The sequence below is a fragment of the Rhinolophus ferrumequinum genome, chromosome X, assembly GCF_004115265.2.
Source record: "Rhinolophus ferrumequinum isolate MPI-CBG mRhiFer1 chromosome X, mRhiFer1_v1.p, whole genome shotgun sequence".
NCBI lineage: Eukaryota > Metazoa > Chordata > Mammalia > Chiroptera > Rhinolophidae > Rhinolophus > Rhinolophus ferrumequinum.
The window spans coordinates 111,743,082-111,770,791 of NC_046284.1; the positions used below are offsets into that span (position 1 = coordinate 111,743,082).

The 27,710-nt window shown below is 42.6% G+C and overlaps 1 protein-coding gene across 7 annotated transcripts in view; it reads left to right on the top strand.

Annotated features, from left to right (window-relative positions):
- SH3KBP1 (SH3 domain containing kinase binding protein 1) overlaps positions 1-27,710 on the top strand; it is a 322,980-nt gene that overhangs the window by 240,705 nt on the left and 54,565 nt on the right. For all 7 annotated transcript variants that reach the window (XM_033112693.1, XM_033112681.1, XM_033112673.1 and 4 more), the window contains 2 exons: positions 15,526-15,633; positions 26,075-26,126. In XM_033112693.1, the coding sequence (XP_032968584.1) occupies positions 15,526-15,633; positions 26,075-26,126 (160 nt within the window). The remainder of the gene's footprint in view (positions 1-15,525; positions 15,634-26,074; positions 26,127-27,710) is intronic.

The following is a 27,710-nucleotide window of genomic DNA, read 5'->3' on the forward strand; positions in this document are numbered from 1 at the left end:
GATCGTCACTAAAATAGATAGTATTATTGACGAAAATCATGGACCAGTGGCGTTGGCAGGAAGGGGAAAGAGACAATATAAGCCAGTGTTGTTGTTCAGGGAAGGAAACCAATAAATGCACGGTAAAGAAAGAGGGAACTCAGAGGATTAGAAGGGTAGAAGTATAAGGTAGCCACCACACAAAAATACAAGCTGGGAGTTTCGCCTTTGCCTAGGGATGTGTCAAAGTCAGGAGCCCAAATATTTGGAGCTAGACCTGCTGTGAGGGCAGAGTTAGGACTGAGTACTCACTACCCCAACTTCCTCCATCGCTACCTCAGTGTTTCTCCTCCCTCCTTTCCCAGATAGTGGTTGAATATTCAACTTAATGGTGGTCCAATCTACCTGCCTGACCACAGCTTCCCAGTGCAGGACCCTCGTCACCACTTCTTTTTCTTCCCGAATCTCCCAAGCTCAGCCTCACATCAGCCCTGAGGGGCAGGTGGCACCCTGGGTATTCTGTCCAGATTACCAAGGGCAAGCAGAAGTCCATAATATGGATGCAACTTGCCCAAGGTTCTCACAGCAAGTCAGTGGCAGAGCCAGGACAGAGGCATCTCCTGACCCTGAACTTGGGATCTGGGCAGGGCGGTACTGTCTGAACTTGCTGGGGGGCCGTCGGATGCTTGTGGTAGATGAGGCTCAGTCACTCCCAGAGGTGACTTGTGTCCTCATTGAGTCACCTGTTGTTGCTAAATATCTAGAGCAACTACCTGTGGGATTTTCTTTCTAAAATAGTTACATTATCATTATTTTATCAGGAAAACAATATCACCACGCTATTACCCCATCCATTTGTTTCTGACACTTGCATTTTGGTATCCATATTTCTGATCTCTTAGGATCAGGAACATCCATGACTTGCTGATTCCATTGTCACCTCTACAGAAATGAGATGACAGTCAGTGCAGAGGAAATGATGAGCTCAGCTCAGAGCTTATGTTGGTTCTTTTTACACCGAAGCCCTCTCCTTCCACTTCTTTCTTCCCATGCCCGGAATATTTTGCCTTCCTCTTTTCTTCTGGGTCCATGTGCTACTTAGTTTTCTGCTTGCTTTTACCATGGGAAAAAGGAAAAAAAAAGAAGGAAAAAAAAAGGTGGGAGTCCTGGGTTCCTCACTCTGTGATTATATGTTCTCTTGTTTGTTCTAATGTTTATTTTCACTTCCTGCCTCTCTCCTATTAATTCATTAATCGAAACATTTATTCACAAGAAAAATGTCATCAGCCTTTCTTGCTTCCCGCCCATAGGAAGTAAGGATGTTTCCCCAGAGAAAAGTGCCTTTAGGAATCTTGAGAAAAGTTCTCATCTTGGTATAAGAAAGCTGATCAGCTAAATAGATCGCTGGCCTTGACCCTTTCTCTCTCAACGGCTGAAGCTTTTAGCAGAGCTAAAATGCTAGCATTTGATGTGGTTTCAAGCATGAGGAGTAAATTAGCAGGTGTCACCCTGAAAATGATGACACGCTGACAGAACCATTAGAAGGACATGTTTTATGAGTGAACGAAGAAATTAAGTATAGGTCTGGGATCATCTGGGTTTACACAGATTTGAAAAATGTCAGTGTTCAGCAAATGAGTCATTTATGTCATAGGATGTATTTCTTGCAGTATGGCCTGTCTTGTTAGACTGTATGTGCCCTTTGTCAAGAGAGAAGTCACAATACAGAGGGTGCCAAAAAAATGTATACACATTTTAAGAAAGGAAAAAAGTATTAAACTTGTAATACTCGTTATATACCGATAACAAAAGATGAATACAAGTCGCATGTGACATCTGCAATGACAATAGGTGCTCAAAGTAGTTCCCATCAGCGTCCAGACACTTCTGATTACGGCGAACATTGTTGGGTAGACTTCTGTGGCGAGTGTGTAACCTGTTCCAACACCACAGTAGCAGAAGCAGGACTTGTTGCTATGCAAGGCCTCCCGGATCTTCCCTTGTGCACGTCACACACAGTACCATGTGTCTCAGACTTATCACGAATGCGTGCAGTTGTTAAGCGTGTTGCAGGTTCTGTTGTAAACTCATGTCTGCATTGTCGTTGTACGTCCACAACGTTCTCGAATTTCAAACATCTCTTCAAAATGGTCTTGTGCTCCTCGAATAACAACCGTGCTTCTGCCATTTTCTGTGACTGTCATATCTGTCACATGGTGACGCTAGCGTTCATTTGATTAACGCCATCTTTTGAGTGAACGTCATACTACACATTGCTATCATAACTTTGAAAAGTAATACATAGATAGCATCTCTTAAAATGTGCATACGTTTTTAGGCACCCCCAGTATAGTTCCCCCCCCAGAGCATTAGCAACCCCAAGGAATACAGTTTGCTGTTTTGTCTTCTTCTTTCAAGTAACCAGGACAGTGGGACAGGTGAGAAGAATCCTGACATCATAGTGCATTTAATCAAAACTCTTCCTCACTGAGCTTGTGTATGCTCACCAACATGCAGTTTTACATTAGATAAGGATGGGAAACGTAGGATCTGAGATGGGAGAAAATGTCTATTTAGTTTACCAGTAGACAGTCAAAACAATGACAGCCCAAAATTTTGATGGTGACGATTGCAGATTTTTCATAGAAAGATGAGTTTGCATTTGCTGCAAATTCCCGGCTTTGTGCGCCGCCATAAATGATATAAAACTGTCAAAAGGGACCCTGTGTGTTTTCAGCCTAATTGTCATCTCTCTCCAGAGTGCTGTGCTTTAGTGGCAGGACATCAGTAATCCTTGCAACAGCATCTGGGGATACTTTTTTCCTGTCACACACAGAAAAATCTGCAGGTGTCATAAGGGATTAGAGAATCTCTCTCTCTCTCTCTCTCTCTCTCTCTCTCTCTCTCTCTCTCTCTCTCTCTCTCTCTCTCTTTCTATTTTCTATTTCCAACCTTTTTATTTGTATTACCCCAAGGAGGCTGTTGTGAAGACTGAATGAGATGGTGTGGCTGAAAATGCTTTAGAAATGTAAAAGTTAAATTATAGTTATTGCTATGATAAGTTATTGTAGGAAGAAGGAAAGACAAAGTTCGATGACTGGAAGTTGTTTCTTGGTATATTGAACTGTCCTGAAATTAAGGTCAGTCCTTTCCCTGAAATTCCCCTTTATTATTTAACTGAAAGTAATTTATTATAGTTCTATAGCCCCTGTCTTATTAAAATATCTCTAAGTTTTTACAGTCACACTCGCATTTTATTAAAATATTCTGTTTCTGAGTTGGCGATGGGCATGGGGTGCACTTTTAAGTAATATTTTAAAATTATATAAATAATACTCTTGGGGAAAAAATGAGGACACAGCAGATAAATAGATAAATGCAAAGAAAAGTCAAAATCACCTGTGACTTCACCACCTTCAGATTCCTCTCTAAATATCTGAGCTATATTTTCCAGACTTTTTACAGACACACACACACACACACACACACACACACACACACACACACTTCAGAATAAAAATAAGGTTCTATCACATACACTTTTTCTTTAACCCTCTTTGTCTAAAATACCTCATGACTATCTTTGGCAGTGTGGTTCAATGGTCCCTTAGCATCCTAAAGTATGGAGTACCACGGTCCTCTTTTACATTTAGCCTGTTTCTGGTTTTTCTCTGTTTTAGACCGTGCTGCATGTAGTCATCACCTTCTTTGTAAATCCTCACGCACGTGATTATTTCTGCCACTTTCTACTATTTGTATAACTCGGGCAGATTGCTCAATCTCTGTCTCCGTGCCTCAGTTTTCACAAATGTGAAATGGGGATGGTAATAGTACCTACCTCCTGATGTTATAAACATTAAATGAGTTAAAATAAGTGAAGCACTTAGAATGCTTGGCGCATAGTAAGTGCAGTATAATTATTAGCAGTTATTTCCTGATGGGAAGTTGCTAAATGTAATCCTTTTAAAGGCATTTAAGTAACGTTCTGAAAGATTGTGCCAATTTAGTCTCCCCACAGAGTATATGCGAATGTGTTTCCCTCCTCTTGTCATCCATGGATATTATCATTCTTTCTAATCTCTGCTAATCTGAGAGGTGTTTGAATTTTTAAAATGGTCACTCAGGTTGAAAATCTCATGTGCCATTTTCCAACTGACTTATTTTATTTTACTTAAGTTTATTGGGGTGACAATGGTTATTAGTAAAGTTGCATAGGTTTCAAGTGTACAATTCTGTAATACGTCATCTATATACATCATCTATATCACATCTAAATACATTATCTATATATCACATTGTGTTCACCACCCAGCGTCAGTTTTCTTTCCATCATCATATATTTGTCCCCCTTACCCTCATCTCCCACCCCCCACCCCGCTTACCCTCTGGTAAACTATTGTCTGTGTCTATGGGTTTTGTTTCTTCATTTGTTTGTCTTGTTCTTTTGTTGCTTTCAGTTTTATATCCCACATATCATGAAATTCCAATTGATTTTTATAAAAATACCTTATATTCATAACATTACCTATCATCTTTCACATTACAAATATTTTTCTTCGTTTATGATTCATGGAAATATTTAAGAAAAATGTCATTAAAAATAAATACCTCTTAGACTTAAAATTTCCCCATTTTATAGTTAACTATATAGTGCAGTAAAATGCATCCTTTTAAGAAGCATTTTACGTTAGGCTTTTATATTTTAGTCCTACTTGGAAAAGGTAGCTGGCTATTAAATGCATTCCTTTCCTGCCTTCCTCAGGGCTTTCAGAGTTTCTATTTAAAGCTTCTGTCCTTACAGTTTTTTTTTTATAAGTGGCATTCAGAGAGTCCCTGAAGTTATGCATGGATGTACATAAGGATCCTCATATTCTAGACCAAGGCTTGGTAACTTTTGTCTGAAAAGGGCCAGAGTAAATATTTTAGGTTTTATGGGTCATACAGTCTGTCGCAACTATTGGGTTGCAGTCATATCTGTAAATGAATGGGTGTTGCTGAGTTCCAGTTAAACTTTATTTATAGACACTCAAATTTGAATTTCCTATAGTTTTCACATTCCTTGAGATATTAATCCTTTTATTTTGTAAAACCATTTAAAAATGTAAACACTATTCTCAGCTTATGGCCTCTACAGAAATAGATAGCAGGCCAGATTTGGCCCAGGGGCTGTAGTTTGCTGGCCCCTGAAATAGAATGTCTCAAAACAGATCCATAAAAATATAGCCAATTAATTATCAACGAAGGGACAAAGAAAATTTAAGAAAGGATTGCCTTTTCAAGAAATGGTGTTGGTGCAATTGTACATCCATAGGCAAACAAAAATGAACCCTAATCTAAATCTAACACATTATGCAAGAATTAACTGAAAATAGACCATAGATCTATCTGTAAAACATAAAAAGTTATTTGTGAACACATCAGAAAACAGAGTTGTTAGACATGACACCAAAGGTACAATCCATGAAAGAAAATACTGCTGAATTGGACTTTTGCCAAATTAAAAACTTTTACTCTGCAAAGATACTGTTAATAGAATGTTGTTGGTTGGTCTATTTTTCTTATAAGGCCATCTGATCCCCAGTGTGTAGTAAATAAGTGCCTTACATGTAATTGCACGAATTTCAAGGACCTTGGTTTTTGTTCTGAGTCTTCCTGGGAATACCCTGTGTAATACTAGACCTTGAATCTCCCATATCAGAGCCTTTTCCTGCCCTCCCCACCTCATGCCCTGTGCCCCTTCTCCCCTAAGGTGGCAAACAAATGTAGCCACACTCCACCAGTCAGGGTCTGACCTGGGAATTGTATTTTTCACTCACTGCACAGGCCTAGAAGCTAAATTTGCTGAGTATAGAGAAAAAGACTCCAGACAAAGTTTTATGACAAGGCATAAGTTTTCCTAATAGAAACACTTAAATGTAGATTTATCTGGTGAAGAGTGGAGATAGAAGGTAGGAATTTCAGAATTTACCAATAGCTGCTACAGCTGGCTTGGCAGTTCTTGACCTTCTGAATGATCACGGCCATGCCCTTCACCTTATTCATTCCCAGCATTTATTTGTGAATTGAAGATGCTCGCCCACCCTCACCCTTACATCCCCTTGTGTCTACTAGAAGTGGTGCAGGAGCTAAGAAAATCTTTTAAAACATAATTAAAGATTATAAATCTTTATAAATGTCAGTGTCTTTGTCAATGAAGCAAAATGATTTTTTATTACATCTACTATCCTTGTAATGGAAGTAAAAGCATGTATTCAGATGCAGAATCGATACAGTTCTCTAAACATAACTAAGAATGAAAACTCAGCTATAGAATGCACATCCTTGGGAGGTAAACTGTGCTGTTGGCCATGTGCTCTGGATGAGCCGAAGATGTCGTTCGAAACAACTTTTAAAATGTAAGTGGTCGTCTGAATGTAAATGACCTAACAAGTAGAAAATGAGACGTTTCTATGAAAACGTATTATTACATAGCTTCGCATACTTGATTATGTCTAAATGGACAAAAGCTGTAAAAACGCTACCTTAATGATTTGCATTTTGTGTGTGACTTGTTCACATGCCCTCAAGTGTTATTGTCTGTCATCATGCTTAAGCCAGATTACAAATATACAGGAAAGGCCCTCTCTCTGCAAACAGCTTTTCTCATGCTCACTGAGTTTTGAAGTGGATTTATGGGGGTAGAAAGTCCTTCAGTCTGCTATTAGAAAAAAGGCTAAAGTATAAACATTTCCTGAGATTTAAGATTATTTAAGCTGCAAATGAGAATTAATGAGTAAACAATTTTTATATACCAAGTGTGCCAAAAAAATGTATACACATGACTTTTAGTCATCTTTCGTTATCAGTATATATTGAGTATTACAATTTTAGTAGTTTTTTCCTTTCTTAAAATGTGTATACATTTTTGGGGGGCGCCCTCTGTATTTTTTATGTACAAACTATATGGCCATGTCCCACAACTCCAAGAGATGCCCAATATGAATGGTGACCTTGGGCCAGTATGGCAGTACCTGTTGGGTGCTATTCTCTGAAGAGGCTCCAGATAGAAGCATCTTTCCTAAGAGGGAAACAGGCTGTGGACACTGTGGCCTTTGGGGCTTCTGCTCTGGATTGTCTTCTGTGAAAATCCCCTGGGACCTTCCTCATGCCCGCTTCTCATACCACCCGTGGAAGCTCTGTTCCCTATCTGGGGCCTGAGATTTGGTTTCAGCTGTTTTCTCATTTCTTAAGTAGTGACATTTGGACTCAAAGGTTACTTCTGTAGCATTTCCTAAGTTGTACGCGATGAGTGGATTACAGGAGAGTAGGATAATTATCCCCTCAGCTCTCCAGTGTGGATGGGAAGGGCCTTAGGTAGTTGGAACCCCCTTCTGGGCCAATAGCCTCCACCAGTGTTTGACCTCCAGCAGTATGTCATCAAAATATCATTTTATACGTGAGCCATTATCTAAAAAAGATTGGGTGGTACTAACTTACTGTATGTATTTAACTTGTTCATATAAAGATGTTTAACAATGACTCTGCTTTTCCTTAGGGAATAGTTTGCCTTCCTTGTTAGAAAACGGTATATGACTAGCAAAGGAAACTCCAGGGATAATTAAAAACCCTTGTATGTATCTTCATTTCAGAAATTCTTTCTCTAGGATTTTTTTTGGGGAATTAGACCTTGAAATAGCTCAGACTTTTAAAGATAGAGCTTCAAGTTCTATTATGTCTAGAATAAAATAAATTCATTCTAATTAAAGGAACAATCTGTTTAAGTGAGAATGTAACTTGTGGTTGCATCCATGATGGAATAAAGGTTGTTAGACTGACCTTCCTGCCATGGACAACTTTAAAATTGGACAAAATACATGAAGCAGTTGTTTTTAGGCAAAGCGCAGGGGTGTGGTCCTTGAGAGAAGAGAAGCATAGAGTGAGGCCCACATCAGCCCTGGCTTTTTGCCTGGGGGCACTGTTTAATTTTCAGCACAGGGCAGTAGAGCCTAAACAGAGACGGAAGACCCATTGGATGGAAGAAACAGAAATTGTAATTCAGGGCTGCTGAGGTGGCTGAAACTTTCAGGGCAGGGAACTGCAGAGGAGCAAGCTGTACAAAGAAAGAGCTCCAGAAGTCTGTTTATAGCAGTCCTTTGAGTCTTTGGCCAAATGCTAAGCTGTACATCAACAGGGTAAGACTCCACCATGCCTGGCAGAAAATAAGTGTGGGGGTGGGCCGTTTGCTGAGCGGATATCCCAGAGGTCAGCAGTGATGGGAGATGTGGGAGTTCTGGCCAAGCAGAATAGAAAAACCTTGCTGAACACACCTGGCATCCAATTGAGAACCCAGAAAGCGCAACCATAGGAGGAGTACAACCTCAGACCTACCCTCATAAAGCCTAAAACCAAGATTTGACCGGTCAAGTTGATCTGCAAGTAACTTGCTCACCATAACAAAACTCAATACTCTTGCAAGGAAGACAACAAAATCAGGTCTCTCAACAATATAGCATGCACAGTTGTTGAGAACATGCAATCACAAATTACTAGATGTATAAAGAAGCAAGAAAATTTGAGATATAGTATGGATAGCTTATAAAAGTCACGAGGGCCTTTCTGAGTACAGATGTTCCTTGACTTAGGATGGGGTTGCATCCTGGTAAACCCATTGGAAGTTGAAAATATCAGAAGTTGAAAATGCATTTAACACACCTAACATACGGAACATCACAGCTTAGCCCCGCCTACCTTAAACATGCTCAGAACACTTACGTTAGCCCACATCTGCACAAAGTCATCTAACACAATGACTCCACTGCAGACTAGCCCGGGAAAAGGTCAAAATTCAAAATTTGAAGTACAGTTTCTACTGAATGCCTGTTATTTTGGCACCATTGTAAAGTAGAAAAATCATTAAGCTGAATCATTGTTGAGTTAGGGACTGTCTATCATTTTCAGGCATCAACACCTGTTTCAATTAATATTGGCATGATCAAAAGAAATCTTGATTACTTCTTTTTGTGTGTTACTTATCCAATATTTTGTTACCAGTTATACAATATGTAAAATGAAACAATCAGAAGCTAGTATAGCAAAGCTTGTCCATTATTTCCCAGTAAAAAGTCAGGATTTTTTATAAGCAGATGAACTCCTTGAGGTCATAACTGCCCAGTGTCACAAAACAGTGAATGATTGCCTAAGCCTCCATGATCCCAGGATGTTGACATTTGGATTGTGGCATTTTTTTGAGTGGGCGGGTCCCTGGGACTGTCTCCTTGGGTTCCACATTAACTGTGGTCTGCCAGGCATTTCTTCTGACACTGAGACAGACCATAGTTTTCTTTTCTTTCCCTGTTACCTCATAAACCGTGTGTTGATGAGCCTGCTTTAGTAACTGACTTATGGGGATGTTGGAAATTCTGAACAGAAATCCCAGCCATGCAGAATAATTGCATCTCTTGGGGAGGTGTTAACAAGCAGAGGCAGAGCTGAGTGCTCCTGGGCTCTGGCTTCCATGGAGCTTTCTCTCAACGGTCCCCCTGAAGCTCCGTGCAGAAGGCATTCATTAGTAAATCTTAAACAGTGCTTTCCGTACTGCTGGTGGGATGCTGAGGGTGTCAGACCCCCCAGGGCACACTGAGGCTCACTTAACAGCCACACCGAAATTATACACCACTCACTCTCTCCTCGAATGATGTCTCAGTCATCAGAGAAGTTCGTGAAAAACAGCCACTCTGGTAGACTTCTGGGAAATTGGTACTAGGAAGTGTAGGAACAGCTGACTACCAGGTGAAATGACCAGGTAGAGTGCTTTTCTTTTTCATTTGCACCAGCTAGTGACCCTGTTTTCATCTTTTCATTTTTTCGTTCCGTATATCCATTTCTAAGCTACATGTTCCTGTCTGAATTCAAGTGGGGCACCTATAATGTCTGAGAAAACGTGGCCTACCTCTTGGAGGTATTTTTAAGTTGTTACCACGATTATGAACAAATAATAAATTCAGTGCAGACCAACAGGTAAGCCTCGTCATCCAGATGAAGCTTTTTCATGTAGCTGATCTATGCCTGCCTCTTCTTTGTTCAACTTGACCTCACTCCTAATGTTTGAAAATTGAAAGTAGTAGATTAATAGTCTGGGGGAAGATTGGGCCATCCATCAATTCATCCATTCAGCCAACATTTATTCAGAATCCATATTTGCCAGGCACTGTGATAGGTATTTGGTGGATGCAAAGATATAAAGATAAGATCCTTGTTTTCAAGTAGCTTCCCATTTTCGAGAACCTGCTACTCCACGTGTGGTCTATGAACCAGCAGCATTAACTTCCCTTAGGAACCTGTTAGAAATGCTGAATCTCCAGACCTGTTGAATTTGAATTGGCATTTCCACAAGATTCCCAAGTGGATAGCGTTCACATTGAAGTCTGAGAAGCGCCGGTCTAAATCATTGATTTTTAACCAGCACATTGGAAGGACTTAGGGGCCTTTAAAAAGCACTGATTTCCTGGCCCCCTCCGCCCCCCCATAAATTGATTTAGTTGGTATGGCGTATATATCCCAGGCATTGGGATATTTAAAAATTCCACAGCGATCCTAAACGTGCAGCCAGGTTTAAGAAACTCTGCTCTAATACGTTATTTTGCACTCTTGACAAAATGGAGCCCAAGATGAAGTTATGACTCATTCTTTTAACCAATTTGTAAGCCAGGTGACAAGTTTGTCTTTTCTAAAGATTTGAAGTGCATAGGCTAGAGGCAGACACACCAGGACTCCCTGGTGACTTCCTGCTGACAGATTATATGTCAGGAAGTAGCTCTTAGCTGGTCCCTGATAAGATAGCTGTGTGGAGTGGCACTTCAGCCATGTTCCCCAGGGCCCTTCAGGCACATCGAGCAGACCAACGCATGGCATTGAGGTCTGGGTGAGGGCTTCCTTCTCAGATACACCTGGGGGCCTTGGCATCCCTCCCCTCAGCCCTCCTCCAAGTGTGTGAATGTCGCCAGAGGGTTTAACCCGAGGATGGCGCTGACTTACAAGACAAATGCATGTGAGCATAATTAAGAAGATTTTCCAGCCACGTTATCCTTCCAGGTCTCTGGGACTCGTCCATAGAATCACAATAATGACAATAACAACACCAAATGTCACTCTTTATATCTTGCAAAGATTTTCATGTGTATTTCAAAACTGAGACCCAGAGTTTTTATCACTAGTGAACCACGGAAGTATCAGATGGCCCAGGTTTGCTCTCTTCCCACTCTCTGAGATATCTTGGATAACCCAAGCTAGTGCAGAGCTAGAAGTTGGAGTACAGCACGTCTAGGGCTCTGCTTACTCATTTGTTCGAAGGAAAAGCATCATTTGTATCTTATGTGGAAAACCATCATATTTTACTCTTAATATCAGCCTGGTGATGAGGCATAGAGAAACGATTTTGGTCATTTTGAGGACTTGATCGTACAGAGTGAACATTCTTTGTCAGAAATATAACTCTTCCATATTCTTGACTCGTGATAAGGGTCCACGTCTATTTTTTTTCTACCTTTGTCCCTAGAGCTTCTGTCTAATGGTTTTGGAAGCTTTCATGCTGATCTTTTACTCTTTTCCACTGCAAAGTCCTACCTCATTCAGAGACCATTCCCTCACCTGCCTCCAGTGCCCTTTCCTCATCCTTACTGGATTCTCAAAATCACTCAGGGAAACATTGTCTCAGGTGATGCCTGTGACTCTGGTATAATTAACAGTGTCCCAGGTTTGGAAATAAATTATATGGTCACCCTAAAATCTGCCAGTATTTTAGCCACACTGCGTCTCTCCTCAGTGGTCAGCTGTTGCCTCACTCTCCTGCCTTCACGCGCCTCCTGCCAGCCCTTTTGTGGATACCCACTTCCGCTGTGATAACATTCTGGCCTCACAGGTCATTGACCACCTGCCCCTACATTTTGCCCCTGTCACTCACGGGTGCCGTTTTGCCTCATCTCACTGTTCAGTAGATGTTGCTGGGGACCTCCTGGGAGCAAGCGTTGCCTTCACTCTAAGCACCAACTCTGAATACTCTTTTCTGTGACCCCAGCTTCCCACTCTCTGTCTTCCTGCTGGGTGATCTTGCCCTTGCCCTTTCTCATTACCTTGGTCTTGCCCTCATTCTCTCCTTCCAGGATGCCTGGCTTCTCTCAGTCCCACTTATTCTTAAGTCTGGCCCAGCACTCTTGCCAGTGTTTCTGCACCATATCGATTCACCGCGTCTACCTCTCCCACTAGGCTCTGAGCTTGGGAGCCCCATGAGGACACAGTGATTTTCTTTTTTCCCCTGAATCCCTTTCCTATCCTGTGTGTTTTAGGTTCTTAGTAAATAAATTGAATTTGTTGCTCTTTTACACTTCTGGAAGCACAGCCCTCATACAAACAATGCTCTTTATCTGCCATCAAAAAGCTCGGTCTTTTGTCTGGTTTCTTGAAGAGGACTTATTTTCACTTCTCATTTTGCTGTCAAAATTGTTCCTGTTTTTCTTAAATTAGCTTCTATTGATAGGAAAAAAAATGCCTCAGTTCTGGTAAATCTCCATCCAACTCCAGACATCTTGACCCTGCAGCTATTTTCTGTCCTGCAGCAGGCTCCCTTTTTCACTTCTCTTAGTATTCTAAGTCACACTGGCAATTTTCTTTTCTGAATGTGCTTACTGATCTCATTCATGAGCCTTGTGTTTGTTCTAATACGAATCAGAACAATTAAATTGTGTTCTACCTTCGTGCTTACCCTCTCTTACCTTGAATTATGCAATAATTAGCAACAGTTAGTGTTTTCCTTAAGAAGCAAAGTATAGATGAGCCGTTCAAGCCATTCGCCACCGATGGGAGATATAATAAATATAATGTCATATGCACTGTTTTCCCTTGGAGACGTGCATTCGTTCTAAAGTTATTCTGGATATGCTTTTGCTTATTAAAATTTTCATTATTGTTTTCTCACATATGAAACAAAAGGCTTCATTATTGTGGTTCTTGGGTTACTGTTTGCATAAGGCTAAGGCAAAACATGAATTTGCACCATTTAGAAAGTTTGAAAGAAAGCCTTTTAAAAGAAGAGTAGCACTAAACAATATTTGAGTGCCTTTTATGGACATAATTCCTTATCAGGTGATCTAAATTGAATATGTAGGGAAGTCCAGTTTTCACATAAGCAAACCCTTCACACGTGAAAAGATTATTTGAAAAGCTGTTAATGATTCTCTCCTCTTTGGTACCAGAGCTCTTGGTTGGTACCTGTTACTAAGAAGGACCTTGTATGATATTGTGTGTCTGTGTTTCATATAAGTCTCTAAATCCCCCGGGGTTATGGGTCATGTTCTCTGCCTATTTAGTATTCAGTGCCTACAGAAGGAACTTAAATATATTTTGCATTCAATAGGTGTTGGTTGAGTTCAATATTGTGAAGTGCAAATTAACACAGTTGTGAGTGTTAGAGAAAAGATAAAGCATTTGTCATTGTCACCTTCCTAAAGGTGAGTATCAAGTTGGGCTTTGAAAATGAGAAAGACTTGTCCAGGAAAAGAGGAGGAAGAAAGTGGTATTCTAAGGCGTTTCCGCAGAAGCAGAGCCTTCTAGATGGAAAAGACTTAATTTCTAAGGATTAGGAGTAAAGAAATTCCACCCCCTACGTCCTCCATAAGTTTTTCTGTTATCATTGATGACGTAACGTCTCAGGATTGGTAGGACCTCAGAAGCCTCCCACCACCACCACCCCTGCTAGTGAATCCCTTCTTTGGGGGACTGCGGGTAGATTGTTTAGGGGTATGACAGGATCAGGACCAGAATGTTTACTTGGACTTCTCATTGTCATTTTCCAATAAAGATAAGCATTCTCTCATGTTGGAAGTCTTTTGAACCTTGCGTGATTCTGGGTAAATTTGAAGTTGATTGCTTCAGATGTCTTTGTTTTGTGGTATTGGTTTGGACTAGAATTTACAGTCTGTGATTAAGGACCCATTTCTAAAACCCGCAATTTCTTCTTGAAGGGTCAGTGTATCCTGTAACACACTATTAGGGCAGGGGATGTGGTGATCACTTCTCACTTGAGGTGGGCCTTATGTTTACGTAGCATCAGCACGAGTTAAGGTAGGTAGAGGCAATCTAGTCCTGTAGCAGTCCAAGTATTACACTGCAGGAGATCACAGAACTCAGGGTTAGAAAGAATCTTCATTGAGCCCACAACTATTTATTGGGCATTGTGCAATGGGTTGGGGGTATAACGTTGAAAAGTCAGATGTGTTCCTCACATGGCTGGGATGTATGATCTCGCAAGGCATAGTGAGTTATATAAGCCATGGCCCTCCGGGGCCTACAGCCAGGCCCTGGGCCAGCTGCACAGCTGCTGCTTGAGCCCTCCGGGCCCCTTCCCCAACCCATGCTTCTGTGCAGGACCCTGAGTAAGTCTTTCCACGGGCCCTGAGCATGATCTCCTCACTTTCTTGAGCATTTCCTGATTCAGATGTAACTAAACTTCCTCTGTGTTTGTAGCATTTTTTTTGGAAAACCTTTGCTCATCTGGAGCTTTAGCTGGAAGTTGTCGATAACAGTCTGAGGATCAGATTTTTACTCAAGGACGTATACTTAACAGGGATGTGTATATTGTACATACACTGGGCAGGAAGAAATGCCCAAGGGAGGAGGTTTACAGCAGGCCGGCTGAACCTTGGATTGGGGTGGTCGAAGTGGAATTGGACCCAGAGCACAAATGCGATAAGTTATAAAACTAGAACAAATCAGACTTTCAACCAATTGGCTATGGGGAAAAGTAGAAGTGGTTTTGTGGCATAAAGAGAACCATGAAGCTATTAAGTTCAGGATGGAAGTTTGGCAAAGGCCAGCTCTAGCTCTCTCCCTAGCACCTGGCACAGAGTAGGCACTCAGGAAATGTTTGAGGAGTGAATGAACAGAATAGGGACTATTCAAAGGGAAGCAGGTTTGATCTGGAAGAATAGATTCATTCATTCATTTAGGAAGCAAACATTGAGTTCTGTAAGGTGGGGGAGGGGCTTTTCATGATGACAACTGTGTCCCATCCACATCGAAAGGAGAAGGTGAAGGAGAGCTGTGTATTAATGAGCCTACAGAAAGTGTGATTTTTCTTATGCTTGGCTGACTGTCGGACAGCCCTTTTTAATTTCCTCAAGCTTTTCGACAGGCATTTTTGACAGACAATCAAAGAGGACATTTGTGCACGTGATATTTTAAACCACATTTGCAGTTACTGAAATGATTTTATTTCAGTAAAATTAAAATGAAGAAAATACAAATCTTCCCATCTTTAAAGAAAAAGAAAGATCTTTTTGATTCAGGCAGGGCATCTAACAGCGGCACTGGGTTTTGAGTCCCAGCCAGCAGTCCAGCACACTTAAGCTTTTGTTCTCCCATCTGACTTTGGGGTTTGTGCAGACTTCGTCTTAGTAACCATTGTCACATTGATAGCAGCCTCAAGGAAGGGCCTCCGTTCTTGCTCAAAGGGATGCCAGACCTCTCTGGATGGTGCTGGCCCCATTTCTCACTGTCTGCTCTCCTGTTTCCTAGGACTGCATCGACGTAGGCTGGTGGGAAGGAGAGCTCAACGGCAGACGAGGAGTGTTCCCTGATAACTTCGTGAAGTTACTTCCACCGGACTTTGAAAAGGAGGGGAATGTAAGTCTTCATGGCTTTCATCTCAGTGCTGCACATGCTGTCAGGACTGTGGCTTCCCTCATGGGGCTTGGGATGTGAGGTGGGGGGAATTTGGTGTAACGTGGAAGAACGCTAGCATTTTAGTTTGATGGACCGAGGTTCTGAGCCCTCAGCTGCCTTAGACCCCAGTGTGTGACTATGAATAAGTTCGTTAACTTCCACAAGCCTCAGTTTCCTCGTCTGTCAGCTGGCAATAGTGACCCTTCTTGTAGGGTTGTTGCATGAATAAACAAGATAATGTGTGTGAAGCACTTGGTGAAGTACCTGCCCGTTTAAGTGCCCAAATAAATGGCAACAACCCTGGGGTGCTCCATTTGCTAAGCAGACTGCCTTCATTCTGTGTAGCAGCACATCCTTGGGGGTGGTGAAGTGGCCAATATTGTAGAAGTGGCTGAAAAGCACATTGTGAAGCTGAGGACACAGAGGGAGGCCTGCTAATCTCCTTACACTGTGTATGTGCGTGTGTGTGTGTGTACGTACATATATGGGTATATACGTACACACAGCCACGTATGTACAGATACACACCTCTGATCTGGGCTTTCTCTTTCTTTGTGGAAACCCATTTTAAGATGCCCTTGTTCAAATGAGCCAATCCATCTCTGTTTCCCTCACTCCACGTGTATTGTTTTCCTGCCAGTGATGTAACAAGAAATGTTGAAAAGTTAGAAGCACTTTACATTATAAAGAGGCAGCGATTTGGTCTTATCCATCCTGTTCTGCACCTAAGGTCTCTTTGCTCAGACTTTCACATGACTTCTGCCTACCTTTCCCAGCCTGGGCTCTCTTCACGCCCACATGGGCTCTGTGACTGGACCACGAACCAGGCTTTCACTCATCACCATTCTCATGGAGCTGAGGTTCAGGAAGCATAGCTACAATACTGGAGGATTGGTTGCCAAGGATACTAAACAACTTGGTGGTGTATGTGTTGCTTAGATGAATGCATGTAATTGTTGAAGAAGCTAGATGGTGTCAGTGCCCACCGAGATGATGCCCTGTAGAGGTTCGATCGGTTTGAAGCCTAGAACCACACCTTTCAGGCTTTTTGATAACTAACTTTCTTGTATTCTTTAGCTGAAGGATGTTCTGTTTCGCACCGGTTTATTCTCTCTTAGAATCGAGTTTGGGGTCGAGAATCTGGATTCTGCTTCTTAGTGTTTTCTAGACCCTTGATACTTATTTTTGGTCCATGGACTACACTTTATCAGCACCACCTGGAGCTTGTTAGAAATGCTCTGGCCTCACCCTAGACCTGGTACATCAGAATCTGCATTTTAACAAGATCCTCAGGTGATCGGTTTGCATATTACACTGTTGGAAGTGCTGGTATAGAAGCAGGTATCTGTCTAAGTGATGAAAACCCCACTTTCCAGTTCCCAACCATCTTTTAGGAGGGGAATAAATTCACAGTACAGAGAAGAGCTCACCATGCGATAAATACATTTTCCACCAAGCAAAATCATTTGAGCCGTCTTCACTGATGATGATCGATCGCCGTGGTGGGTTATTGGTTAACAGAATCCATCCCTGACAAAAACAGATGCTAACACGTAGTAGCAACTTGATAGTAAATGTTTTGAAACAATACGACACAGGAATGGAGTTTTGCAAACATTTAGAGAGTGTAGTGGTTGAGACCCTAGGCTGTGGCATCCGATAGACCTGGGCTTAAAGCCTGGCCCTGTCACTGACTTGTTCAGTTCAAGGCCAACTCACTGAATGTCTCTCAGCCTCGTATTCTCACCTGTAAAACTGTGAGAATAATCGTACCTACCTTAACGGAGGTGATGCATATGAATTCCTTAGCACAGCACCTGGTTCTTGGTAAGCGTCCCATACATGTTAACTATCCCAGTGTTTGTAATTACTATTACTGCAAGTGTGGGAAGGCTCCAGCTAAAACTGTGCAGTGATGATAGAAATCTGACTCTGGTTCATTTTGCTTCAGCGGGTCAAGTCAACACAGAGTTACCTTGGTGTCTTGGTGAGCTCCCATGGGAATCCAAATGAATCTAAGAACTTTGATGGATAGCCTTTACAAAGAAATCTAGCACTTTATAAAATATATTTGTACAGATAAAGGAACACAGAATGGCATAATCTTCATGTTATTGCTCATATTTGTTTCAGGATCTTCTGTCTGACAATTATGTTCTATGTTCATTCATTCACTCTGTATTTACTAGGTTGCTTCTCCGGGCTAGCCATCGTGCTGGTTGATGGGAAGTGAAGAGTATGCCTGGTTGCTGCTTTTGTGCACTTAGCGTTGGGCAGCAGGTCTGCTGTTCAGGGCTGTAGAGACCGGCCAGACCTTACCAAAAGGACAATGAGGGTGGGCCTCTCCGAGTGGAGGTGAGGGGGCCAACCAGACTGCTTGTTTCACTCTTCTCACCAATCTTTGCGAGTCTGCTAAAAGGGTGTCTCGTCCTAAAGCATTTGGATGCCAAGACCATGGTGACTCTTCTCCCTTTGGCCAAGGAATCAACAAGCATGTTGTCCTACTAGACATTTGCCACCTTCTTAATTCTGACTGAGGTAGTATAATACGATTTTGGAGGCTAAGGTAAAGTCTGCATCATTCTTTTAACAAAAGGGCAAAGCCTGCAGTTGTCTACACGGTGGCACCTTGCCTTCCAGTCCCCAGTCACATTTTAGCGGGGCAATAAATTCACTGGGTGAGAGAGGCTCTATGGCATACTTTTCTAGAAGCTCTGCTTTGTTACATAAGATATTAAGGGAAGATTTCCACTGAAAGAGTGAAGTTGTCAGTGATGAGTGGACTCATCTTGGCTTGCTCATTGAGGCATGCACGCTTTTGGGGGCCTCATGGGCATCTCTCCAACCTGAGACAAGCAGCCAACATCTCTTTGATAGGTCTTTTAACCTTGTCCTTAAGAAGCAGAAAACTCAATTTTAGAGAAACAATAGCCATATCTGTCAGACAAAGTAATACCTACAGCTGAGAAGTGGTTGTATAATGTGACATTTAGTTTTTAAAAATTCAAAGTATCACATCCTTTTTCATCCTTTCTGGCCTATAAAACCAGCCAACCAGCTTTGCATTTGTTGTTCTACCAGCCTTTATTGCTGCACCCAGAGTATCGGTGAGTTGGCGGCACCGTGATTGGAGATGGGGCTGTCGTTTGCTGGGTTGACTGTGTAAAGATGATTAGAATCATTAACACAAAGATGCTATGTGAATGACAGAGTCTGAAACATGATTCTGCCACCGGTTTCAGCAGATGTCATCTCATCTTGACAGTGGCTGGGGTTGTAGTCATTCACCCAGAAAAGAAGACGATTTGTGATGATTAGGGGAGCCAGCAGCAAACAGCATTTATTCAACAGCAGACCTCTTGAATCAGTGGACATCACTGAAGCATTCCCCCGAGGCTGGCGTATTTTCTTCCGGGGTGTGGATTCAGGCAGTTACCACAGGGCCTTTTGGAATTCCTGGCAGTCTTCCTTTCAGAGAGTGCTCAGTGGATTCTCTCTCACCAGGGTGAAAAATGCTTTGGGGCTTTTCCTCAAGATATTTCCAGAGAGCACCCAGTTGATCTCTTGCTGCATATTTTAGAGTGATTATGTAAGCTGTTTACCAGAGGACCTAAATTCAATGGCTATCTGTTTATTTTGAGCCTGGATGGTAAAATTGAGTATCAGACTGGAAAGATTAAAGATTCTGAGAGCTCTAATGAAGCAGTGCACATGCTCTGCCATTATTACTGAAGGAAAACGGAAATGTGGACTCTCAAGAACAGCAGAAACGGCTTTTCACTGTCATTAAAAAAATTAGAATAGGTTTTCAGAAAGATAATGCTTCTGAAAAACAGTGTTTTAAGAAAGTCTCAGGCTCCAGTCCTTTTAAGAGAAACTGTTCAAATCACCAGAAGATGTTACAGTTCTAACATGAATTGATTTGGAGGGCTCTTCTGAGCTTGGGCCTTCTCACTAACTTTGGTGTTGCTAAAGTTCCCATGGCTGTTTCCTTAGTGAACACTCCACAGTGGAGGGTCTGCCTCTTAGCTCCAGGGACACAAAAACCCACCTTCAAAGATTTCTAAAGATGCCGTGGCTGTGATACAGGCTCACCTTTGCCACCTCACAGACACTTTACTGAGAGCAGGTTGCCAGCTTACAAATTACAACAAGAAATGAAATGTCAGCCTGTCTGGAACGCATGGGTCAGCCTGCCCTGGGCATTTGTTCCCTGTGGGCCTTGGTTCCCTTAGAAGCCAGATTCTATAGGAACCCACATTGATTTTGTACTTTCTGGGAGAGCAAGGAATGAAAACAAGAGGAACTAGTTGTCGTCATGAAAGGCCTCGCAGGTATAGCTTGAGGCCCCGTCAAGCTCCAGAGGGAAAGGTTTGCCAAGGAACCTATATGTTGAATTCAGCTAAGCCTAGATGATGCTTGCAAGAGCGCTGCAGCATTGGCTGCGGTAGCTCTCCATTTTTCTGATTTCATGGCTGACCAGACCCTTCCTGTTCAGTATCAGTCTCCAGACACATTGTGATACAATCGAGTAGTGTCCCATGTTCTCAATTATAATTGAGTACCAATCTTAAGATCATTCTACTTAACTGCAACTCTCAACATCATTCTAGATCATTCAGCGGAAGTTTTGCAGGTTCCAATTTTTACAGGAAAGGAAGTCTCTTCCTTGCTTCCCACAATGGTTCCTCCTCCGTAGGTGAATTTTTCTGGTTTAACTGTGACTACACTCTTTTCAAAGTTGTTAGGAGGCCTCTTGCCTTAGCCCCCACTATCTGACAACCCAGTTTATGAAACTGTTCTCAGTTAAAGTTTTTTGTTCCTAGTCATGTCCTTCAGCCTTTTGAGAATCACTCTTCTTCCTAATTTCTAAAGATGCCCAATAAATTATTCCCATTTTCAGTTTTCCCCCAAATAAACCAAATATGTGCTTCTAGTAAGCAGCATTGTGAAAAATGATTCCGATGATATGATTGTCTGTACATTTAGTTTTCTCAGTAGTTTCATGTGCAGAGATGGGGATTGTCGGAGCATTAAATGTTTCCCAAGTGTACGGCCTCATGACGGAGCCCTAACTGAGCTTTGCTGGATGGCCTCGATGGAGCGCCTTCTCTCTCCACCGTTGGTACTTACAGCCTGTACTCTTCCAGTCGAGCAGGACCTCATTCACTATACTTTTGCCTGAAGTGATTCTGTCTCATCGCTCCTTCTGAACTGTAATCTTCTTAAAGGCAGAGCCCGTGCCCTGAGCTTCTCTTCATGGGGCCTAATAGCATGTGTCCGTCCATTCAGGCTGCTATAACAGAATGCCATGTACTGGGTGGCTTATAAAGAACAGAAATATACTTCTCACAGTCTGCAAGCTACGATGTCCAAGATCAAGGTGCCAGCACATTTGGCACCTGGTGAGGGCCCACTTTCTGGTTCATAGACGGCCATCCTCCCACTGTGTCCGTACATGGTGGGGGAGTTGAGGGCGTCCTTCTATAAGAGCACCAATCCCATTCGTGAAGACTCCACCTGAATGACCGAATGACCCTCCGAAGGCCCCACCTCCAAACATATCACATTGAGGATTAGGTTTCAGCATATGAATTTTGGGCCCATTCAGTGGACAAGCATTCAGTATATAGTAGCATGCATGGTACACGGTTGGCACTTAGGAATCCTTTGTCCTTTGGTTATTTGGTGACAAGGTGTACCTTCCCTTCCCTCTGTCCCTCTTCTACTTTCTGCTCTCTCCTGTACTAGTATGAAAGAGAAGGAAGAGTAGAGGGAGGAGCAGGGAAAAGCCAAGTTCCTTGGCAGATTTCTCCTCCTAAAGTGGGGGCCCAGGTCCTTCCATCCTGACATGAGGTTGGGGTATGGAGTTGAGGCCTCATTTTCAGGATGGGGTGGATGGAGCAAAGAGGTGATCCAAAGGTTGAACTGAGAAAGCATCTGAGGGAGAAGCTGAATACCAGAGCCTGGGTGACTGCCCCCTAGGCTGGCAGCCATGATGGGCCCAGCCAAGAGGAAGACCGTGGATATAGGCCAGCAGGCCAGAGGCTAAGGAGAGGAGACTCGAGAGAGAACCTGCCAAGAGCAGGTTCTGTGGTGACTCCTGGAATCTCTTATGCTGGGGACTCGGTAGGGTGCAGAGGGGCAGTTACAGACCCTGTAACCACCCGCGTATAGCCCCAGCCACAGACCTCAAAGGTGTTGCCAATCCACCAAGGACAGTGGAGAAAAGGGCAGAGTGGAGGCCTCATGTGGTTCTAGAGGCATGAAGGGTGCCCTGGTCAGGAACTGTCCATTTTGGCCTCCCTCTCCAGCCTCACACACAGACCTCCAGAGAACTTAGCTGAATGCCTAGAGGAGGGCTTCCCAAGGCCCAAAACGAAGGTAAAATTGGCTTCCAGAACCTTTCCGTATTCCTCTAATAAAGCCCCCCTAAAGGACACTAAGCCATCAGGGGTCCACTCCTCTGGTTATTTGCACCAAACCACATGTCTCGGGCCAGAGCTTGAAGGCAGACTGGCTCAGGAGGCCAAGTGGTGAATCAACATCCCTGTCAGGGAGGACATTTGAGCCAGACGATGTGCTCTCTCACTCGGGATTGGCCAAACTTGCCAAACGAAGGGCAGAGTCAATTCCGGAAACCCTCACCAGGAAGCAAAACTTGCCTTGCTGCTGTCTTCACTCCACAACTTTCAGGTCTATTTCCTTCCTGGTAGTAATGGTAAGAAATCAAATCTAGTTATTGTATCTTTTGAAGGATGATGTTTGCTTCTCTGTCCAAGCCAACAACTCTAAACACAGGCAGATGTGCCTGCACACGCCCACAGGCCTATATGCCCTGCATATGTGAAGACCATGGAAGGCGTTCTGCTCTCTCAGCAATCAGAAAATGTTGGCTCATTGATTCCGTTCTGAATATTTTCATGGTGGCTGCTTTTTTACTGAATTGCCACAGTCTAGACATTGAGAAAGTGACTTCTGGGCCCACTTTGGCTACCACCTAGCTGTTGACGCAGCCCCTGTAGGGGTCAGCATAGCTCTAAGGTCCTCTGTTTTTAGCGTCTGCCTGCCAGCTGAGCAGGCTGAAGCCACCTGGGTTTGGAGCTGCAGTGTTTTACTTTCACCGAAGAGGGAGGGATAAAGAGAATAAATAGAACAAGTGCCTGTAAAATTTCATGACTTAAAATACTGGCCTGAGTTGAAAGGATGTTTCCTTCCGTCTGCTCACCTACAGGAACGAGTTAATGCTGGTAAACTCCACAGAGAAAATGTTGACTTAATGGCTTAACCTGGAGTTCCCTGCAGTCCCATGTCCTTTATCTAGTCACAACTGTACATTTTGGGGAAAATCAACTAAGTAAGGTGCATACGTCTTTTTATTTGAGAGTTGTGAACTCCTGTGAAGAATTTTTGACTGTCACATTTTGCTACACACTTACCCAGTCTGCCTTTCACTGCCCTGTCTTTCCATTGCATTAAAAGAAAAAAAAAATCATTGTAGGCTCATCTACAATTCTTTATTAATCGTTTTTTGGGGGGTGGGGGGTGGGCTCTAGAGCTACATACTCCTGGCCTTGATTTTTGTGTAGAATTACCTTAAAAAACATCTTATTTGAAAATGTGGCATCATCTTTCATCTAAGGAGGCAGGAAGGCTAAGTTTGACATAATCAGAGTGAAGTTAGTCAAGGGAAAAAAAAAGGAACCTGAACCTACGCTGCTAAGAAGCAAATCAGGCACCTGGCCAACGTTGATCAATGTGGCAGATGCAAGACAGACAGCTCACAAACTGTTCCTTCCTTTCAAAACTGCCCCACCTGCCTCCTCAACTGCCAGGTTTCAAACAAAACCTCACACCTCTGCCTCCTTCCTCTGCCATACTCATGCACACACTTTCCGTGACCACACTTTGACACATTGTTAGCCCAACGCTTCCTGTCATCTCTCTCTCTGTGTGCCTCCGCTCTGCCTTGTCATATGTCATGTGTCTACTGTGAAATACTGTTTCATGTGAAATACTACATACCAAACCTGACATAACACTAAGGGTTTGGGGGTGTTTTTTGTTTTTTCATAGTAATCTTGGAAAATATGATGACTTGTAATGGTCTCTCATTTGGGGCCCTGTGGTTTGAGGCAAGGTTGTTGAGAGAACGGCCTTGGCAAGAGGAGACTCATGTGAAATTGGGTATACAAATGTTCAAATCAGCAACGAGTGAGGAAGACGTCTGCGGGGTAGGCATTGTTGGGGCTTGGCTAGGGAGAATTAGGCCACAGGGTGTTGGCAGTTTCGTGACTAAGAAATTACTCAGATCCTGAGGTAAAGGAAGGCTAATTGGCAGAGTTTCGCTGATAACTTCATTAGGTAAACACACATCTGTCCTCAGTCTAAAGACAGACAAGGGAGGAAGCAAAAGGAAGGAGTCCGGGATGTAGATCTAGAAGGGGCTGGCAAAAGGGGAAAGAGTAGGGTAAGATCTGAGTTGGAAACAGAGCCATTGGGGTAGGGCCTGTGTGCACGGATAGGTGGCCCCTGAGCAGCTTTCTGTTTTTGTAATGAAGTTTGTACACAAATAGACAAGACAGAAAAATATTAACAAGGAAACACACACGCATGAACCCATAACCCTGGAGATCACCCCTATACATTTCTTGCTTTCCCGTCTTTTTCTGTACGTATTTTAACATAGTTAAGCTCATACTTTAGCTGCAATTTGATACCTGTTTTTTTGTTTTGTTTTTTTTCAACTTTCACATACAAAGTTCCCTGTGCTTTTGTAAACTGTGTGGTTTATGGCCACATGATAGTTTGTTTTGTCGATGCCCTCTGGCAGGATGGACCTTTGACGGTGATTAAGAGCACCCTGTGTGTCAGACAGCCCTAGGCTGGATTCCCAGCCCCCTGCTCCATTTGATAGCCTGGTTGATGACTTGGGGAATGACTCCATCTCTCTAAGCTTCAATTATTTCACCTGCAAAATGGACATAATAATATCACTACTTACAGAGTTGTCACAAGGATTAAACAAGGCAATGCTTACCGACTCCCTCTGCTTATGAAACTGCCTCTTCCTAAGAGGGAGCTAATATCGCCATTTTACAGATGAGAAGTTTCAGCTAGGTGAGGTCACTTGCGCAGTGTCCCTACTAATAATAGAAAGAGCCAGGATTTGTAGTGACAGTGAGATTCTGAATCCCCACCTCTTGCCCACCATGCTAACTACTTACTTGGGGGTATCTTGGCCAAATTACCCAGCTAGTAAAGAGCAGAGCTGAAGTATCGTTGAATCCAGAGCCTGGGTGCTCTGATGCCCCCTGAGAATGTTCCTTGTGGGTTTCATATTCTCTAGGTTTTCCTTAAACCCATTTCTCCCAGTGCCCTGTTATGGCATCAGGAACTGGTGGGTCCGATTGAGGATGGGCAGTTGCATTTGCAGAGCGCAGAAGAAAGTCTGTGAGCTTTTTGAACGTCACAAGTATATGACGCCCAGAGAGCGTCCGGAGAAGTGTCAGCAGCGACATACATCCCATGCTTGAACGCTCCCTGTTTCCATCTTTCCTGAATGATTTTGACACTGAGATGGTTCTTTTCCTGCCTTTGGCCCCCTTCTCTCCTGCCTAAGAATGATGTCCAAGAATTGTGCCCTGGCTGGATTCTTGGCCCCTGAATCACTTGCCCAGTCCAGCCTGACCATCTGCCCCCTACAGTCAATCTTGGTGAGCAAGGAGGTAACCTAGAACCGGTTCAGGGATGAATGCCATTGATTGCATTCCTGCCTCGGTCACCTATAGAGTGATAGGATGTGAAAGTAAGACGTCTAGCAGCTGATAGGCAAAGAAGTTCCATTCCAGTTTCCAGGGTACAGTGGTCTGGGGGGAGTGGGGTGGGAAGGCAAATGGCCTGCCAGCCTGGGGAGGGAAAGGGTCAGAAGGCTTAGAACCCTACCCAGTTGCAGCAGCCCCTGAGCCTGCATTTTGTTGAAGGTCCCACATCCAGAGCAGATCTGATTTAAAGCCACCCCAGTGACTCTTTCTGAATCGCTTGGTTATTCAGCAGATTAAATCTTAATTGCAAATGCGGTTTCAGTGTAGGAGTACCATTGTGCTTGCTGGTTTCAGGCCATTTTTGCTGAGCTGAGCTTTTCCAGAAGGCTGTTACAAATTTAGAAAGGGGGAAATGGTATTTCATTTGTCCATCAGTTTTGTTTTGCAGACCGAATTTATTTTAGTGTTTGTTCAAAGGTGCCAAAACCTGACATCCCTGGAGAGAGAATTGCTCAATTTTTTTGGAGAGCTTCTCTGGACTGTCCAAACTACATCTAGAAAATACTGTCTATGGTCCTTATGTGAGAGGCCAGGCTTGCCAACAGTCTCATGTGGTATCATTTTGATTAATTTTTCAGAGACCCAAGAAGCCACCTCCTCCGTCCGCTCCTGTCATCAAGCAAGGGGCAGGTAATGTACCTTTCAGTTCCATCAACACAATGTGCATCTTTCTCTGCGTTTATTTATAGTGTCCTTGGTAGAACTCAAGATTCTTAGATTCAATTGCCACAAATTGCAAAATTGAGAAGTAATGATTTGGTTTCAACAAGCAGGTTTTAAGTAACTGCTGTTTTTCTTAAAAAATCAGCATGTCATTAAAATGAATCCCTGATACAGCAAAAAAAAAAAAAAAGAAAAAAAGAAAAAAGAAAAAAGAAAAAAATCTAGCCTCCCCAAGAGAATGACCAGAAAGACTTGGCATTGGAATAAACCAATTTTACCTGCTTTGCTTTTATTTATTATTTTTTTTTATAAACTGCTTTTGAGGAGAGAAGAACCTAATTGTCCTCCATCGCCTGTGCCTGCCCAGTCCAGGGTCAGTTTGGGGAGAAGCGCTTCCCACAGGTCATAGCGTCACCATTCATGTATGGTGGTGCTGAATTTTCAATGTCTGTCCTGTGTGGTTAACCAAAATTTGTACTTACTCCACTTACCCCCAACCAAAAAATGTTTTTCTAGCAATATGTACTTTTTCTCGTGATTCTTTTTTAATCGTAAAAAGAGTCTAATTCACTTTTTCTGTGTAGTTCAGACGTTAAGGTTGAATAATATAGGAAGACTTGATGTTGGACATTTGGTAACTCATTGCATACTGGAGTTTCATATGTAAAGGTAATCCATTTTCCCAATAGAACTCCTCTATAATTGTTAAAAACTAATTATGGGGAGAAATCCCACCATGAATAACTAGTTACAGGGCATTAAAAAAAGTAACAATTACAACAGAAGACGAGTAGGGGTATTCTTAGTCCTACACACTTATAATTATATTTCTGTAACATTTAAAGTATGAATAAATTTCCAGATTGGTTATTCACAGATTTATTGGGAATGATTTTTTTCCAAAAGTTCTATCGGCCCACTAAGTTGGGGGGAAAATCAGCTTGACCTCAAATTCCATTCCCATTCCCTTCAGATAGTTGAGAATTACAGAGATTAAGCCCTGAAAGGGGTTGTTAATTACATCTCTGCTCTGCCCGCATCCTCGTTTGCATTGAGCAGTTTAATTTTGCCACCTAGTGGTTCTGGTGGGACAAATATTTTATTGTGTCAGAATTAAAGCACACTATTGATTTGCTTTTCTCTGAAGACCCTCTTCCCTAGAGGCCTCGGTGACAGATGAGAGACCAAGTTGATGAGTGGAGTGGTCCAAGGCTCAGGTAGCCTAGAATGTAACAAGGATCTGATTCTTCTTGGTAGTAGAATTATTCATTCCTCCTAGGAATGATACTGGACTTCTTCATTATTTTAAGGAGACTAGATTATAGCATGGTAGGCAAATTACTATCCTTTCAAAAACAGTTTTCCCAAAGGTTATGCTGGATCTCTGTGGGGCAAAGCAAGATGGCATTTGATCTTGCTAGATTATTATTACTGCTCATTTATCGTGCTGAGTGATCTTGGGAACAGCTTTGTGATGGGGAAGCAGATATTCATTATTTTCCCCATCATCAGCTTTCCTTGTGTTCGATTATTTGACCAAAAAAAAATCAG